Genomic DNA, 15,201 nt, shown 5'->3' with positions numbered 1-15,201 from the left:
ATGAAAATATCTATAGAATATACACAAAAATGAATGAAAAAGGAATCAAAACTTGTCACTATGAAAAATCAACTAAATACAAAGGAAGGTAGTAATAGAGGAAATAAGGGAGAAAAAAAGCTACAAAACATACAGAAAACAAATAACAAAATGGCCAAAATAAATGCTTCCCTAATAGTAACTTCCTTAAATGTAAATGTTTAAACTCCCCAATAAAAAGACATAGATTTGGACTTGAACAACACTATAGACCAAATGTACCATATCCACATATATAAACACTGCATCCAATGACACAATACACATTTTTCTCAAGTACACATGGAACATTCTTCTCCAGGAGAGATAATATTTTAGGCCACAACAGAAGCTTTAATACTTTTAAAAGATTGAAACCATTCAAAGCATATTTTCCAATCACAGTAGAATGAAACTAGAAACCAACAGCAGAAAGAACACTGAAAAATTCAAATTTCAAATTCCACGAATATGTGGAAATTAAACAACACACTCTTAAAAAACAACCAGTAACCCAAAGAAGAAATAATGGGAAAATCAGGATATATCTTGAGTCAAATGAAAATAAAAATTCAACATAAAGTTATGGGATGAAGCAAAAGCAGTGCTAAGAGGGAAATTTATATCTATAAACACATTAAAAAGGAAGAAAGGTGTTCAGTCAACACCTAACTTTTCACCTTAATGAACTAGGAAAGAGAAAAATAAGCTAAACTTAAAGGTTTAAGGAGGAAGGAAATAACAAAGGTTAGAACAGAGATAAAAAGAGATTTAAAAATAGAGAAAAATAAAAAAGCCCAAGAGTTCGTTCTTTGAAAAGATTAACAAAATTGACAAAGCTTTAGTGAGATTAACTAGCATAGCCACATTATTCACAATAGACAAAAGTAACCTAGGTGTCCACTGATGAATGAATGGATGAGCAAAATGTGGTCCAGAGATACAATAGATTATTATCAGGTCTTAAAAAGTAAGGAAATTCTGACACCCACTACAACACAAATGAACATTGAAGACATTATGACAAATGAAAGAAGCCAGACATAACAGGACAAGTATTACAGGATTCTACTTATATGAGGTACCTAGAGTGGTCAATTTCATAGAAACAGAAAGTAGAATGGTGGTTGGCAGGGGTTATGGAGAGGGGAGATAGGAAGTTAATATTTAATGGATGCAGAGTTTCAGTTTGGAAAGCTGAAAAAGTTCAGGAAATGGATGGTGGTAATGTTTGCACAACAATGTGAATTACTTAATACCAGTGAACTTAAAACCACTTAAAAATGGTTAGAATGGTAATTTTTATGTTAGGTAAAATTTATATTATGGCAAAATTACCATAATAAAAATAAAATAATTATGAGTTACGAATTATGAGTTATGAATATTTCTGAGTTATACTCAGAAAATGCTTTTTTAAAGAAAGGTCTAGTACATCATTTCCATATTTAAGAATGCTTCTAAGCCATACTCCTGGCATGACCTTCCCTAAAACCACCTTCCCTAAAACCTCTACCTCCACCAATCTACTACAACCTGCTGAATCATCTCAGTAATTCCATCTTCCTTATAAAAATGTAGGCCAAAAACTTCCTGGCTTGTTGCTTCTTTCATTATTAGGGCTTCCAGATTTAAGAAATAAAAATACAAGATAGCCAGTTATACGTGAATTTATAATGAATAAGTTTTTATATAAATTATGAATATTTTTAATGTAAGTATGTCCCATGTAACATTTAGGATATATTTATACTAAAACATATTCCTTGTTTATCTGAAATTCAAATTTAACTTAGTACCCAGTGTTTTATTTGTCTGCCCTACAGATGATCAAGTAGTTCCTTTGATCTATGTGTGCTGTGAACATTACAAACCATTGACTAAAGAGCAATTTTTATTGATGTACTAATTTTTTATTAATGTACTAATTTCTCAGCATGACTCTTATTTTTACATAAACTATTAATTATTCCCATTCCTGCTTTTTTATTGCTTCCAAATATTACATGCAGTAATAAGATAATTTCTTCCCAAAATTGATTTTTATCACTTATTGAATGAAATATGCACCATACAGCACCTTTTTGATAGTAGAAAGATGTACCTTGAAAAGTCATCAATTGTAATTTTATAACTACAAAAAGTCCCATGTATTACAGGTAAGGGCCTATCCATTTATGCTCTTTTTCACAAAGAACTGAGCCACTATTGGGATGCCAATCAGTGGGTTTTTCAGAATAAGACATCACATCGGACATTGTGTGGAATAATGTAAGCCCTTGTGCCTATCTCTTCAGCACTGAACCACCTAAAACAATATTGAAATACATCTTTTAAAAGACAATTATTGCAAACCCCTCCAATTATAGATCTCAGGCAGTGGGGAAGAATGTGTTCTGTATTGAAAGGAACTTGGAGCCCTTTGTCTGAGAGCTAACCTAGGACTGTTTACTTCCAGTAGGAAAATAGCTGAACTTCCAAGAAGAGTCTCCTTGCTTTTACCTGGAGTGGCACCACCCTGGACATCAGGTGATCAAAATAAAGGTCCACTGCTTCGGTGAAGCCCTTGTAAGTTGTTCTCAGCCTCATGCCAGAGTCTTGGAGTAACCAGCTTGAATAAAAGGGGGGTGCGAATTAGTTGCACTGTTTGTGGGTTTCTCTTGGCAGGAGATGGTGGGGAGAAAAGCAGTGGCTTCAGAGTGCTGGGGGTAAGCAAGACAATTCCCACCCCACCACCTCCACTCAGCCAGGAAGGCAGGAGATTGTGCAAACAGATTCAGGGGCAAACACTGCCAGAACTCAAGACCTGCACTCTGCACTTGTTTCCCTACCAAAAGACACCAGCGCTGCTAGGGATTTTATTTCCAGCTTTATGGCTACGGTCTGGCTGCCAGTCAGAGTGAGAAAAGCTTCTCACTGAACTCAAGGCCCAGCATGGAAGCATTTACTCTAAAATCTCATTACAAAGGGGTAAAGCCAAAAGGGTTAAAGAATCACTGGGACCAGATGCAACTTTCTGGTGTCTCCCAGAAAACTAAGCCTGACATGAAGGTCATGAGAGGCTAATCCACTTCTCATTCCTGTCCATCCGTCCATCTGCTGCTCTCCATGCTGACCCTGTGACTCATTAGCATCAGCCTCCATAGCTCTTCAGAGCTTAGTTCAGAGGAGGAGCTGCAGAGCAAGATTAGTTCTTCCCATAGCCTGTCCCTTGTGATCACATTTCCCAGATGAACCCAGATCATTTGTTCCAGAGTTAGGAACTCTTCCTTCTCACTTGAAATTCTAAGTAAAACACTTATATTTTCTTAAAAAGGGTCTAATGCTTCACATCCTAAGTTGGAAGTCCTGAACAAGGTCAGAAAATTATCAATTTATGTTAGGTAAAAATGGAGGAGGAGAGAGCAGCTTCCTTTAGACTGACACCTCCACCCTCCATCTCACCTAAACCAGGTCTAGCTTCTCATCACCACTGGGTCTTTGCCTGTTTGGGCCTCCCTGGGGTGTGCCCACATGCCCATCCTCGATGCCAGGACCTGAGTGGACAATGATGCCCAGGAGAAGGGCTGAGTGCTGGAGCTCCTGCTGTTCTAACACTTAAATCCTGTCCTCCTGGAAGCTCTGGCTGGGCCTGAAGACGTCACTGACACACAGATTTCTAATCCCTAGGTGCAGGGGGAGGGCACTCTGGCTGTGTTCATGGCCTTGTCAAGGGCACTCCTGCCAAGCTGAACAGCACAGAGACAGAGAAGTGATCCTGGAGAGCAAAGGAGATGGAGACAGAGACTGCCTGGGATCCCTAGGGAAGGGCTGGGTGGAACTGGAGAAAAGAGAGAAAACAAAGCCTGGGCTAGTAGCTGTGTTACAGGGAGAGGCCATTCCCAAAGGAGACCACAAGGCAAATAGGACCAGCCTTCTTCCCTCTTGAGGTGGCATGGTATAGGAGAGAGTTGATCTAACCACCTGGAACACTGTGAGGATGGGAGAGATTACCCCTATTAACAAGAAAGTCTTTTTGCTGAAAATTAATCACAATGATGAGGACAAGGAATGAATGTGGTACCAGGTGATTACTGCCCAGATTTCTACTCCAGCCACAGAGCACTCTACTGACCTCAGTGGAGACTACACATTCTAACATAACTCATTAAAGCCTTAAATTTTAAGATAAAACATAAAACAAAAACAATAATTTGTTTCTCTAATACTTTATTAAGATAAAGTAACATCATTTAAAATGGCTCCCTTTAGGTCCCACTTATTCTTGAATGGTGTTTCAGTACACAATGAAAAATATACTTCAATAGCAAAATTAAACCTACCTTTGTGATTAGCATTTTGCACAAGCACACAGGACAGCTCAAGCCACAGCCCCTCACAGCCCCGCTTACCTGGGCAAGCCCCCGAGGTCGATCTCACTGCAGATGTAGGGGCCTGGACGCAGAATCACCCACAACCCGATCTCTGCAGCCAACAGCACAAAGGCCCTAGGGAGGTCAGTGTCAGCAGCTCTCAAGACATCAGGGGGGGAGGGTGGGGGTGAGCCTGGCACACATCACAAGGTGGTGGATCTACCTGGCTCCTCCCCTCCCTGCTTTCAGACGCCCTGCGAGCTGGGTTCTCCCCTGCCCCCAGCCCAGTACCTTCTGCATAGTTCTACTGGGGGCATGAGGACCAAGGACATCAGACAAGATACGGTGTGTGTGGGGGGGGGTGGGGGGTGGGGGGTGTTCCTAACAGTGAACCTGACCCCAACAGTCTTGCTACCCTACATGGGTAAGCCCTGTCCCAGCCCAGGTGCTGGACCACACTACAGAACAGGGCAGACACTGAAGATTGATACCTCTGAGCTGCAATGAAAAGGTCTGAGCTCAGAGGAGGCAAACTCAGACCCTGAGAGTAACAGGTTCATGTCTGGAGAGCATTTGGGTCCTGAGAACAAGGCTCCAGACCCCAGGCTGTCTCTGGTTCTCAATGCAGAATGGAGATGGCCCTTTGATTCCTGACCAACCCAAGGGGCCACCTCTTTGCCTCCCAGCCTTAGGCCATGCCACAGAAGCAGTGACAGCACTTACTCCAGGTCCAGGTTCCCAGAGAAGTCAAATTTGCCTCTTTCTGGCTCGTGGAGATTCCATGGAACATAGCTATAATAGAAGATAATTACAGGAATGAGCTTTTCATTTATACCACTTCATCTTCCAGATTACCTTCTTTATCCCTAAAACCCATTATGATGGTTGAAGATGTATTTCTTAGGCACATTGTTTTAATGGTATCAGGACTGGAACCAAGAACTAACTGAGGAGATCTAGGGACCTTAGAGTATCCAGGGCCAGTCCCTGGGTGGCTCACAACTCATCTCCTTAGGAGAAGGGAGAGAAGGCCAATAAGATTTGGGTGAAGCATAAGATGTGATCACAGGTCAGCTTGAGCATGCACTCCCCCACGTTCCTCCTTCCCTCCCCATGTCTCCTGTTCTCTCTTTATCAGCTGGTGGAGAAAAGGTAACTTTCTAAGAGAGTAAGTTAAAAGTAAGGTAAGAGGAAACCTCTGATCAGTCCTGTTTTTACTGAAGCAACCAGAATTTCAAATAACTCTTTCCTTATCTTCTAAAGAGAAGATAAGGAAATAAAGTAAGTTCTTCAAGGGGCCCAACTCAAGGGATGTATGATAGTAACACAGCTGCTCCTCTCCTGGACTCCCACCCACCCCTGACTTCCAGTGGAGCCCCTTCCAATTGAGACTCAGGAGCTCCACATTTAAGGAAATACACATTACTCAGATTTTATAATGCAAGATGCTTAGCCTACAATATTCTCACCAGCTTCAGGAGTCCTGTGATGTGTGAATGTACCCTCAGGATCAGAACTTACATACACAAATAAATGGATCCTTTTAAGTAATCCTTCTGGAAAATGATATACATGTGTTTCAACTGTGCTGTTATAGCCCAGAACATTCCTGTAATTCTTCTTAGAAATTATCTTCAGAGCTGCTTCAACAAACCACCCAAGAAAATCCACATCCTTGATCTGTAATCACATATTTTTTCCTGAAAATAGAATAGCCCAGCCTGATATAACCCACTTTATTTCATAGACTTGGATCCAACTATCTTTTGGCAGTTTTGAGAAATAAATCCACATAACGATAAGATTCTTCACAACTGAGCATATTTTTAACTGATTCACATATTCAGCATTTTACTGAGTGCCTATCATGTGCCTGTCACTGTGGTCAGTGCTAGACTGGAAGCCATAGTGCTCTGAAGATAATTCTAAACAGGAATGCTGAAAGGTGATGAGAACTTCCTTAGGAAGCTATTTTGAAAAAGATCACACTCATGTGCTAAATAAATTGGGGGGTGGAGTGCTTGTTTAAAATATATATATATAATTTAATCACTTCCACCCCTACACTCCCCTCCTTCACTATATTCCTTCATGTATACACCATTGTTCTTTCTATGCCTCTAAACCTTACGTCCATCCTGTCTCCTCATCTGCACTAGTGGGGAGTGCTGTGCAGATGAGGAAAAGGAAGGTGTCATAGCTGGCAAACCTAAGCAGGAGTGTGGGTGACCTGATCCTCCTATATTTTTCCTCACAAAGCTTAGCACAAAGATTCTCTTCAGGGACTGCTCAGGTCCAGGATCTGGCAGCGCTCCCCCATCCTGACACGATGGAGTCCTACAGGCTAGGCTGCCTAGAAGAAGCCCAGGACACAGATGCCACAGATGCCAAAGCTCCGGGGGGGGGGGGGGGGCGGTGGCAGCACTCACGTGGTGAGGGTATTCAAGCCACAGGCTTTCATCTTCAGCAAGCGGTCCCTCCAGTATTCCTTGGGCACCCGGAAATAGTGCACAGAGCCCCCAAAGATCCAGAAGGTGGAGTCCTCCAGCATGAAGTGTTGGCCGTTGGCCTGCAGCCCTGATTGCCGGTGTCTCAGCCATGCAGGGACCAGATTATACCAGTCCAACCTGCAAAGAGAAAAGGCAGCTGGCAAGGCTGGCTTATCTTCAGCAATGAGCAGCACAGAGTGTTAGGAGACAGGGTTCTTCTCCACAGGCCTGCTTCTGAGGCCTTCAGAAAAGGCTCCCCACCCTCTGACTTAGCCAAACCTTGAAAGGCATCTTTCTTCAGCACACTCATATGCACCCCACTGTAGGAGAAGAGCAGGCTGAGACTATAGTCAGGAACAAGACAAACACAATGGTCAACATGGAGACTGTACTATGGGGACAGAGGGCGAGGTGGGGGCACACGGCACGGAATGGATATTCTCAGGGGGCGCAGGGTGCCCAGGGCAGGTGTGGCACGCAGGTTCCTACAATGGCCAGCTCTTCTAGGCCATTTGACTAAACATCAAAGAAGCAGCTACTTCAAATAGTACCTCTGAGCCACATTGTGGTCACAGCTGCCCGGCTTGAGGTGCAAATACCTGGAAGGAGGTATCTGGGTTAGAAACAGCATTTATTCATTGACCAAATTTCCAAGTCTTAATTATTATCTAAAGATCAAGTTGAAGTGATGATCTAGCACAACAGAGAGCCCCACCTGGGAGGGCTGTTGGAAAGTGTTAGTCCCTGGAAAAGCAACTCTTGACCAAGCGGAGCCCACTCAAATTGATCCCCATGACTAGAATTCCCTCCCTCTCTTTTCTCCCCAGTCTCCAAAGGCCATGAGAGAAACCCAGCCAGAGACGCTGGAGGAGCCAAGACATTCAAGAGAGTTGGAGAGAAAGAACCTCAGCTAGGCCAACATGGCGGAGAAGTAGGGGGACCCATACTTCCTGCCACTCTCAAACAAAGAAGTGCAGAAGCCAAAGGACTTTGAACACCAGAGCCTGGGAGGAAAAGAGACTGAATCTACTAGGAAGAAAATGGGGAAGCTGGAAAGAAGATAGGTGGGTAACTGCAAACTGGGGGAGATAAAAAACAGCCACATGGGCACGGAGTGGAGGCACTCCCTTCAACGGAGAGACAAAGGGAAAAGAAAGAGCAGGACCGTATCTGGACAGGAGAAAGACCGGGGACTGAGACTGAGAGGGATCCGATCTCTAACTGCAGGGCTTTCTTTGGACTGGAGCTGGCTCTCTGTTGGTGCACCTGGAGAGGAGGGGAGCCTGGGTGTGGTGGTAGGTCAGGGGCTCAGTCCTCAGTTGGAGGAAGTGGTTCTCTCCCTGGAGGGCTATGTGATATTACAGAATCTGCCTGTGTCCGCCACTCCTGGGCACAGTGGCTGGGCCAAGGGTGCAGTCTGCAGGAGGAAAAGGCTGCCATCTCTCTGGAGTGCTGTGGGAAAAGACAAAGCCTGCCTGTGTCTGCCACCCCGGGGGCTCGTGGCGAAGGTGGTGGCTCTTGGTCCCCAGTAGGAGAAGGCTGTCCTCCCTGAAGTGTAGGGGCACAGACAAAGCTAGCCAGGACCACATATCCGCCACACTGAGAGGCGCTTCCCCAGTGCCAGAGTGCACAGAGTGGGACTTTGAATCCTAGTCAAGCACAGGGTCACGGGAGTTGGTGGAGCGAGAAGGACCTCCCCACCTGTGCCCTCGGCACAATAAGGACGACTCAAACAGAGTCCATCGGGTCCAGCTCCGTGGAGAAGAGACTGGGGGATCACCATTCCACACACCCCCACCACCAAGGTGGGGCCTCAGGGATCAGTACTGGGGCTTAGAGTGGAGGTGGGTCCAGATTATGCCAAACCATGCCCCTTTGTGCTGGGTAACTGCGTATCCACCACAGCAGCACAGACCCTGCAGACAGCTACTCCCGACAAGGGACACAGCATTGCCTGGATTAACTCTAGGTCAATTCTGGATATATAGATATATTCTCCATTCCCCCCCCCCCATTTCTCCTCCTTATCTCTTCCATGCCCTAGGCTGGTTACTCTGGTTATTGTCTGTCTAAACAGACATATTTAATCCATTGTCTTGATACATGTTCTACACCTCCTTATTTACACTCCTTTCTCTCTCTCTGGAATAATCAAGCAATATAGTTTCTCTGTCTGGGTAACTTTATCTGTTTCCTTTTCCCTGCCTCCTTCTTTATTTTCCTTTCTCTCCATCTGGATTAAGGCTTTTACCTCTCTGTCTAATCAATGTTTGTCTTTTCTCCCCCCCACCCCGCCCCCACGCTCCCCACCACCACTCCTCCTGTCATTTCTCTCCTTGTATGTTCTCTTCCATTAGCACTGCCTCCACCCTCTTCTTTACTTTAGTCAGTGTTTTGGGTTTTTTTGTTTTTAGTCTTTGGGTTTTTGTTTTTGTTTGTTTGTGTTGTTTGTGTGTTTGTGTGTTCTTGTCTCCTGTTTGTCTATTTGTTTTCCTTTACAGGGCTACTCCAAGGAACAAATCAAAGCACACCTGGAGGAGGGTCCAAAATATCACTAAGAGTAGGGTAATAAAAAAACCAAACACAACAGACAGCAAGTAACCATCTCTGAAAAAACACCTCCTGAAGGGCCAGGCCCTGGACACTGTATAACCCTCCTTTCATATAGCGGTGCTTGCAGGTGCAGAGCACACAACAAGCATTTAAAATGCATAAGGGACAAAAAACTAGCCAAAATGACAAAACAGAATAATTCTCCTCAAATGAAATTCCAAGAAGTAACAACAGCTAACAAATTGATCAAAACCAATTTAAGCAGTATAACTGAACAAGAATTTAGAATAATAGTCATAAAATTAATTCCTGGTCTTGAAAAAAACAGAGGACAGCAGAGAATCTATTGCTACAGAGATCAAGGGACTAAAAAACAGTGATGATGAATTAAAAAATGCTATAAATGAGGAGCAAAATAAAATGGAGCCAGCCACAGTGAGGATTGAAGAGGCAGAGGGGAGAATAGGTGAATTAGAAGATGAAATTTTGGAAAAACAGCAACCTGAGAAAAAGAGAGACAAAAAAATCCAGGAGTATGAGGGGAGAATTAGAGAACTAAGTGATGCATTCAAATGGAACAATATCCATATCATAGGAATTCCAGAACAAGAAGAAGAGAGAAAAATGGGCTGAAGGTGTACTTGAACAAATCATACCTGAGAACTTCCCCAATCTGGGGAAGGAAACAGACATTGAAATCCAAGAGGCACAGAGAACTCCCTTTAGACGTAACTTGAATCGATCTTCTGCATGATATATCATAGTGAAACAGGCAAAATACAAGGATAAAGAGAGAATTCTGAAAGCAGGTATGGATAAATGGGCCATAACATACAAAGGTAGATACATAACGGTAGTAGCAGACCAATTTACTGAAACTTGGCAGGCCAGAAAGGAATGGCAGGAAAACTTCAATGTGATGAACGGAAAAAATATGCAGCCAATAATCCTTTACCCAGGAAGTCTGTGATTCAGAATACAAGGAGAGATAAAGGTTTTTGCAAACAAACAAAAACTGAAGGAATTCATCACCACTAAACCAGCCCTACAAGAGATCCTAAGGGGGACTCTGAGTGAAATGTTGCAAGGACCACAAAGTACCAGAGACACCACTACAAGCATGACCTACAGACATCACAATGACTCTAAACCCGTATCTTTCAGTAATAAAACTGAATATAAATGGACTAAATGCTCCAACCAAAAGACATAGGGTATGAGAACGGATAAAAAAACAAAAACAAAAACAAAAAAAAAACAAGACCCATCTATTTGCTGTCTACAGGAGACTCATTTTAGACCTGAGGACACCTTCAGATTGAAAGTGAGGGGACAGAGACCCATCTATCATGCTACTGGAAGTCAAAATAAAGCTGGAGTAAACATACTTGTATCAGACAAATTAGACTTTAAATTAAAGGCTGTAACAACATATGAAGAAGGGCATTATATAATAATTACAGGGTCTATCCATCAGGAAGAGCTAACTATTATAAATGTCTATGCACAGAATACGGGAGCCCCCAAATATATAAAACAATTACTCACAAACATAAGCAACCTTATTGATAAGAATGTGGTAATTGCAGGGGACTTTAACACTCCACTTACAGAAATGGATAGATCATCTAGACACACAGTCAATAAAGAAACAAGGGCCCTGAATGATACATTGGATCAGATGGACTTGACAGATATATTTAGAACTCTGCATCCCAAAGCAATAGAATATGCTTTCTTCTCGAGTGCACATGGAACATATCAAAGATAGATCACATACTGGGTCACAATAAGTATAAGCCCTTAATAAGTATAAACGAATCGAGACCATACCATGCACACTTTGAGACCACAATCCTATGAAACTTGAAATCAACCACAGGAAAAAGTCTGGAAAACCTCCAAATGCATGGAGGTTAAAAAACATCCTACTGAAGAATGAATGTGTCAACCAGGTAATTAGAGAAATTAGAAAATATATGGAAACAAATGAAAATGAAAATGAAAATACAACAATCCAAATACTTTGGGATGCAGCGAAGGCAGTCCTGAGAGGAAAATACATTGTAATCCAGGCCTATCTCAAAAAATAAAAAAATCCCCAATACAAAATCTAACAGCACACCTAAAGTAACTAGAAACAGAACAGCAAATACACCCCAAACCCAGGAGAAGAAGAGAAATAATAAATATCATAGCATAAATAAATAATATAGAACCTAAAAAAAAACAGTAGGCAGATCAATGAAACCAAGAATTGGTTTTTTGAGAAAATAAACAAAATTGATACACCTCTAGCTAGGCTTCTCAAAAAGAAAAGGGAGATGACCCAAATAGATAAAATCATGAATGAAAATGGAATTATTACAACCAATCCCTCAGAAATACAAGCAATTATCAGGGAATACTAAGAAAAATTATATGCCAACAAAATGGACAACATGGAAGAAATGGAAAAATTCCTAAGCACCCACACACTTCCAAAACTCAAACAGGAAGAAATGGAAAACTTGAACAGACCCATAACCAGCGAAGAAATTGAATCAGTTATCCAAAATCTCCCAACAAATAAGAGTCCAGGACCAGATGGCATCGTGGGGAATTCTACCAGACATTTAAAGCAGAGATAATAACTATCCTTCTCAAGCTGTTCCAAAAAATAGAAAGGGAAGGAAAACTTCCAGACTCATTCTCTGAAGCCAGCATTACTCTGATTCCCAAACCAGACAAAAAAAGACAACTACATGCCAATATACCTGATGAATATGGATGCAAAATTTCTCAATAAGATACTAGCAAATCAAATTCAATGGCATATAAAAAGAATGATTCAGCATGATCAAGTGGGATTCATTCCTGGGATGCAGGGCTGGTTCAATATTTGCAAATCAATCAATGTGATATATCACATTAATAAAAGAAGAGATAAGAACCATATCATCCTGTCAATCTATGGAGAAAAAGCATTTGACAAAATTCATCATCCTTTCTTAATAAAGACCCTCGAGAGAGTCGGGATGGAAGGAACATACTTAAACATCATAAAAGCCATTTATGAAAAGCCCACAGCTAGTATCATCCTCAACGAGGATACACTGAGAGCTTTCCCCCTGAGATCAAGAACACGACAGGGATGTCCACTCTCACCGCTGTTATTTAACATAGTGGTGGAAGTTCTAGCATTAGCAATCAGACAACAAAAGGAAATCAAAGGCATCAAAATTGGCAAAGATGAAGTCAAGCTTTCACTTTTTTCAGATGACATGATACCCTACATGGAAAACCTGACAGACTCCACCAAAAGTCTGCTAGAACTGATACATGACTTCAGCAAAGTTGCAGGATACAAAATCAATGTACAGAAATCAGTTGCATTCTTATACACCAATAATGAAGCAACAGAAAGACAAATAAAGAAACTGATCCCATTCACAACTGCACCAAGAGTCATAAAATACCTAGGAATAAACCTAACCAAAGATGTAAAGGATCTGCATGCTGAAAACTATAGAAAGCTTATGAAGGAAATTGACGAAGATACAAAGAAATGGAAAAGCATTCCATGCTCATGGATTGGAAGAATAAATATTGTTAAAATGTCAATACTACCCAAAGCTATCTACACATTCAATGCAATCCCAATCAAAATTGCACCAGCATTCTTTTTGAAGCTAGAAAAAGCAATCCTAAAATTGTATGGGACCACAAAAGACCCCGAATAGCCAAAGTAATATTGAAGAAGAAAACCAAAGCGGGAGGCATCCCAATCCCAGACTTTAACCTCTACTACAAAGCTGTAATCATCAAGACAGCATGGTATTGGCACACAAACAGACACATAGACCAACAGAATTGAATAGAGACTCCACAATTGGACCCACAAATGTATGGACAACTAATCTTTGACAAAGCAGGAAAGAATATCCAATGGAAAAAAGACAGTCTCTTTAACAAATGGTGCTGGGAGAACTGGACAGCAACATGCAGAAGAATGAAACTAGACCACTTTCTTACACATTCACAAATGCAAACTCAAAATGGATGAAGGACCTGAATGTGAAACAGGAAACAATCAAAAACGTAGAAGAGAAAGCAGGAAAAAACCTCTCCGACCTCAGCTGCAGGAATTTCTTACTTGACACATCTCCAAAGGCAAGGGAATTAAAAGCAACAATGAACTTTTGGGACCTCATGAAGATAAAAAGCTTCTGCACTGCAAAGGAAACAATCAACAAAACTAAAAGGCAACCAACGGAATGGGAAAAGATATTTGCAAATGACATATCGGATAAAAGGCTAGTATCCAAAATCTATAAAGAACTCACCAAACTCCACACCCAAAAAACAAAGAATCCAGTGAAGAAATGGGCAGAAGACATGAATAGACACTTCTCTAAAGAAGACATCCAGATGGCCAACAGGCACATGAAGAGATGTTCAACGTCACTCCTCATCAGGGAAAGACAAATCAAAACCACACTGAGATACCACCTCATGCCAGTCAGAGTGGCTAAAATGAACAAATCAGGAGACTATAGATGCTGGAGAGGATGTGGAGAAATGGGAACCCTCTTGCACTGTTGGTGGGAATGCAAACTGGTGCAGCCGCTCTGGAAAACAGTGTGGAGGTTCCTCAAAAAATTAAAACTAGATCTACCCTATGACCCAGCAATAGCACTGCTAGGAATTTTCCCAAGAGATACAGGAGTGCTGATGCATAGGGGCATTTGCACCGAAATGTTTATAGCAGCACTTTCAACAATAGCCAAATTATGGAAAGAGCCTAAATGTCCATCAACTGACAAATGGATAAAGAAATTGTGATTTATATACACAATGGAATACTACTTGGCAATGAGAAAGAATGAAATCTGGCCATTTGTAGCAACATGGATGGAACTGGAGAGTATTATGCTAAGTGAAATAAGTCATACAGAGAAAGATACCATATGTTTTCACTCTTATGTGGATCCTGAGAAACTTAATAGAGGAGTATGGGGGAGGGGAAGGGGTAAAAAATACATTACAGAGAGGGAAGGAGGCAAACCATAAGAGACTCTTGAATAATGAGAACAAACTGATGGTCGATGGGGGGGGGGGGGGAGGAGAGGGGAAACTGGAGATATATATATATATATATATATATATATACACACAAATTTATATATATATATATATACATATATATACATATACATATATATACACAAATTTATATATATATACACATATATACACATATATACATATACATATGTATATGTATATATGTGTATATATGTGTGTGTGTATATATATATATATATATATATATATATATATATATATGAGAGTTGGAGACAGAAAACAACAGCGTGAGTGAGTGAGTGAGTGAGTGAGTCGGGGGCAAAAGCAAATTTCCATTGGTGCCTCTTCTATGCCCACTTTTCATTACAGTTCCTGCCACTAGAAGTCATATTGCCTTGCAGGGCTCTTCTGCATAAAAGAGCTCCCTAAAGTGCTGCTGGTCTTTCCATTCCTTTTGTAACACTGGCTAAAACTGTGCCACTGCTTAAGGCCCAAATTGCTTCATTCAATTGATACTGATACACACTGGGGACTGTCATCGCTTAGAAGAAACAGAGATGCACGAACCAAAATGGGCTGAGATCTTCAGTCTTGATTCTGGGTTCAGCCATTCTCTGTGCACTTCAAATAGGCAACTCTTTCACAGAGCTCTGGCCAGCCACAGGGACCAATGGTGCAGGTCATGGGGGCAGAGAACACATGCATGTCGCACACCCCATCAT

At 41.7% G+C, this 15,201-nt stretch overlaps 1 protein-coding gene across 2 annotated transcripts in view; it reads right to left on the bottom strand.

Annotated features, from left to right (window-relative positions):
• The window catches only part of LOC102957305 (beta-galactosidase-1-like protein 2), a 63,084-nt gene that overhangs the window by 36,089 nt on the left and 11,794 nt on the right, over nt 1-15,201 (bottom strand). For both annotated transcript variants that reach the window (XM_042959119.1, XM_007082660.3), the window contains exons 2-5: nt 6,800-6,997; nt 5,094-5,162; nt 4,410-4,505; nt 2,521-2,629 (exon numbers count right to left, since the gene is read on the bottom strand). In XM_042959119.1, coding sequence (XP_042815053.1) covers nt 2,521-2,629; nt 4,410-4,505; nt 5,094-5,162; nt 6,800-6,997 — 472 coding nt within the window. The remainder of the gene's footprint in view (nt 1-2,520; nt 2,630-4,409; nt 4,506-5,093; nt 5,163-6,799; nt 6,998-15,201) is intronic.

The sequence above is a fragment of the Panthera tigris genome, chromosome D1, assembly GCF_018350195.1.
Source record: "Panthera tigris isolate Pti1 chromosome D1, P.tigris_Pti1_mat1.1, whole genome shotgun sequence".
Lineage (NCBI taxonomy): Eukaryota > Metazoa > Chordata > Mammalia > Carnivora > Felidae > Panthera > Panthera tigris.
This window is presented reverse-complemented; position numbering and strand designations above follow the sequence as displayed.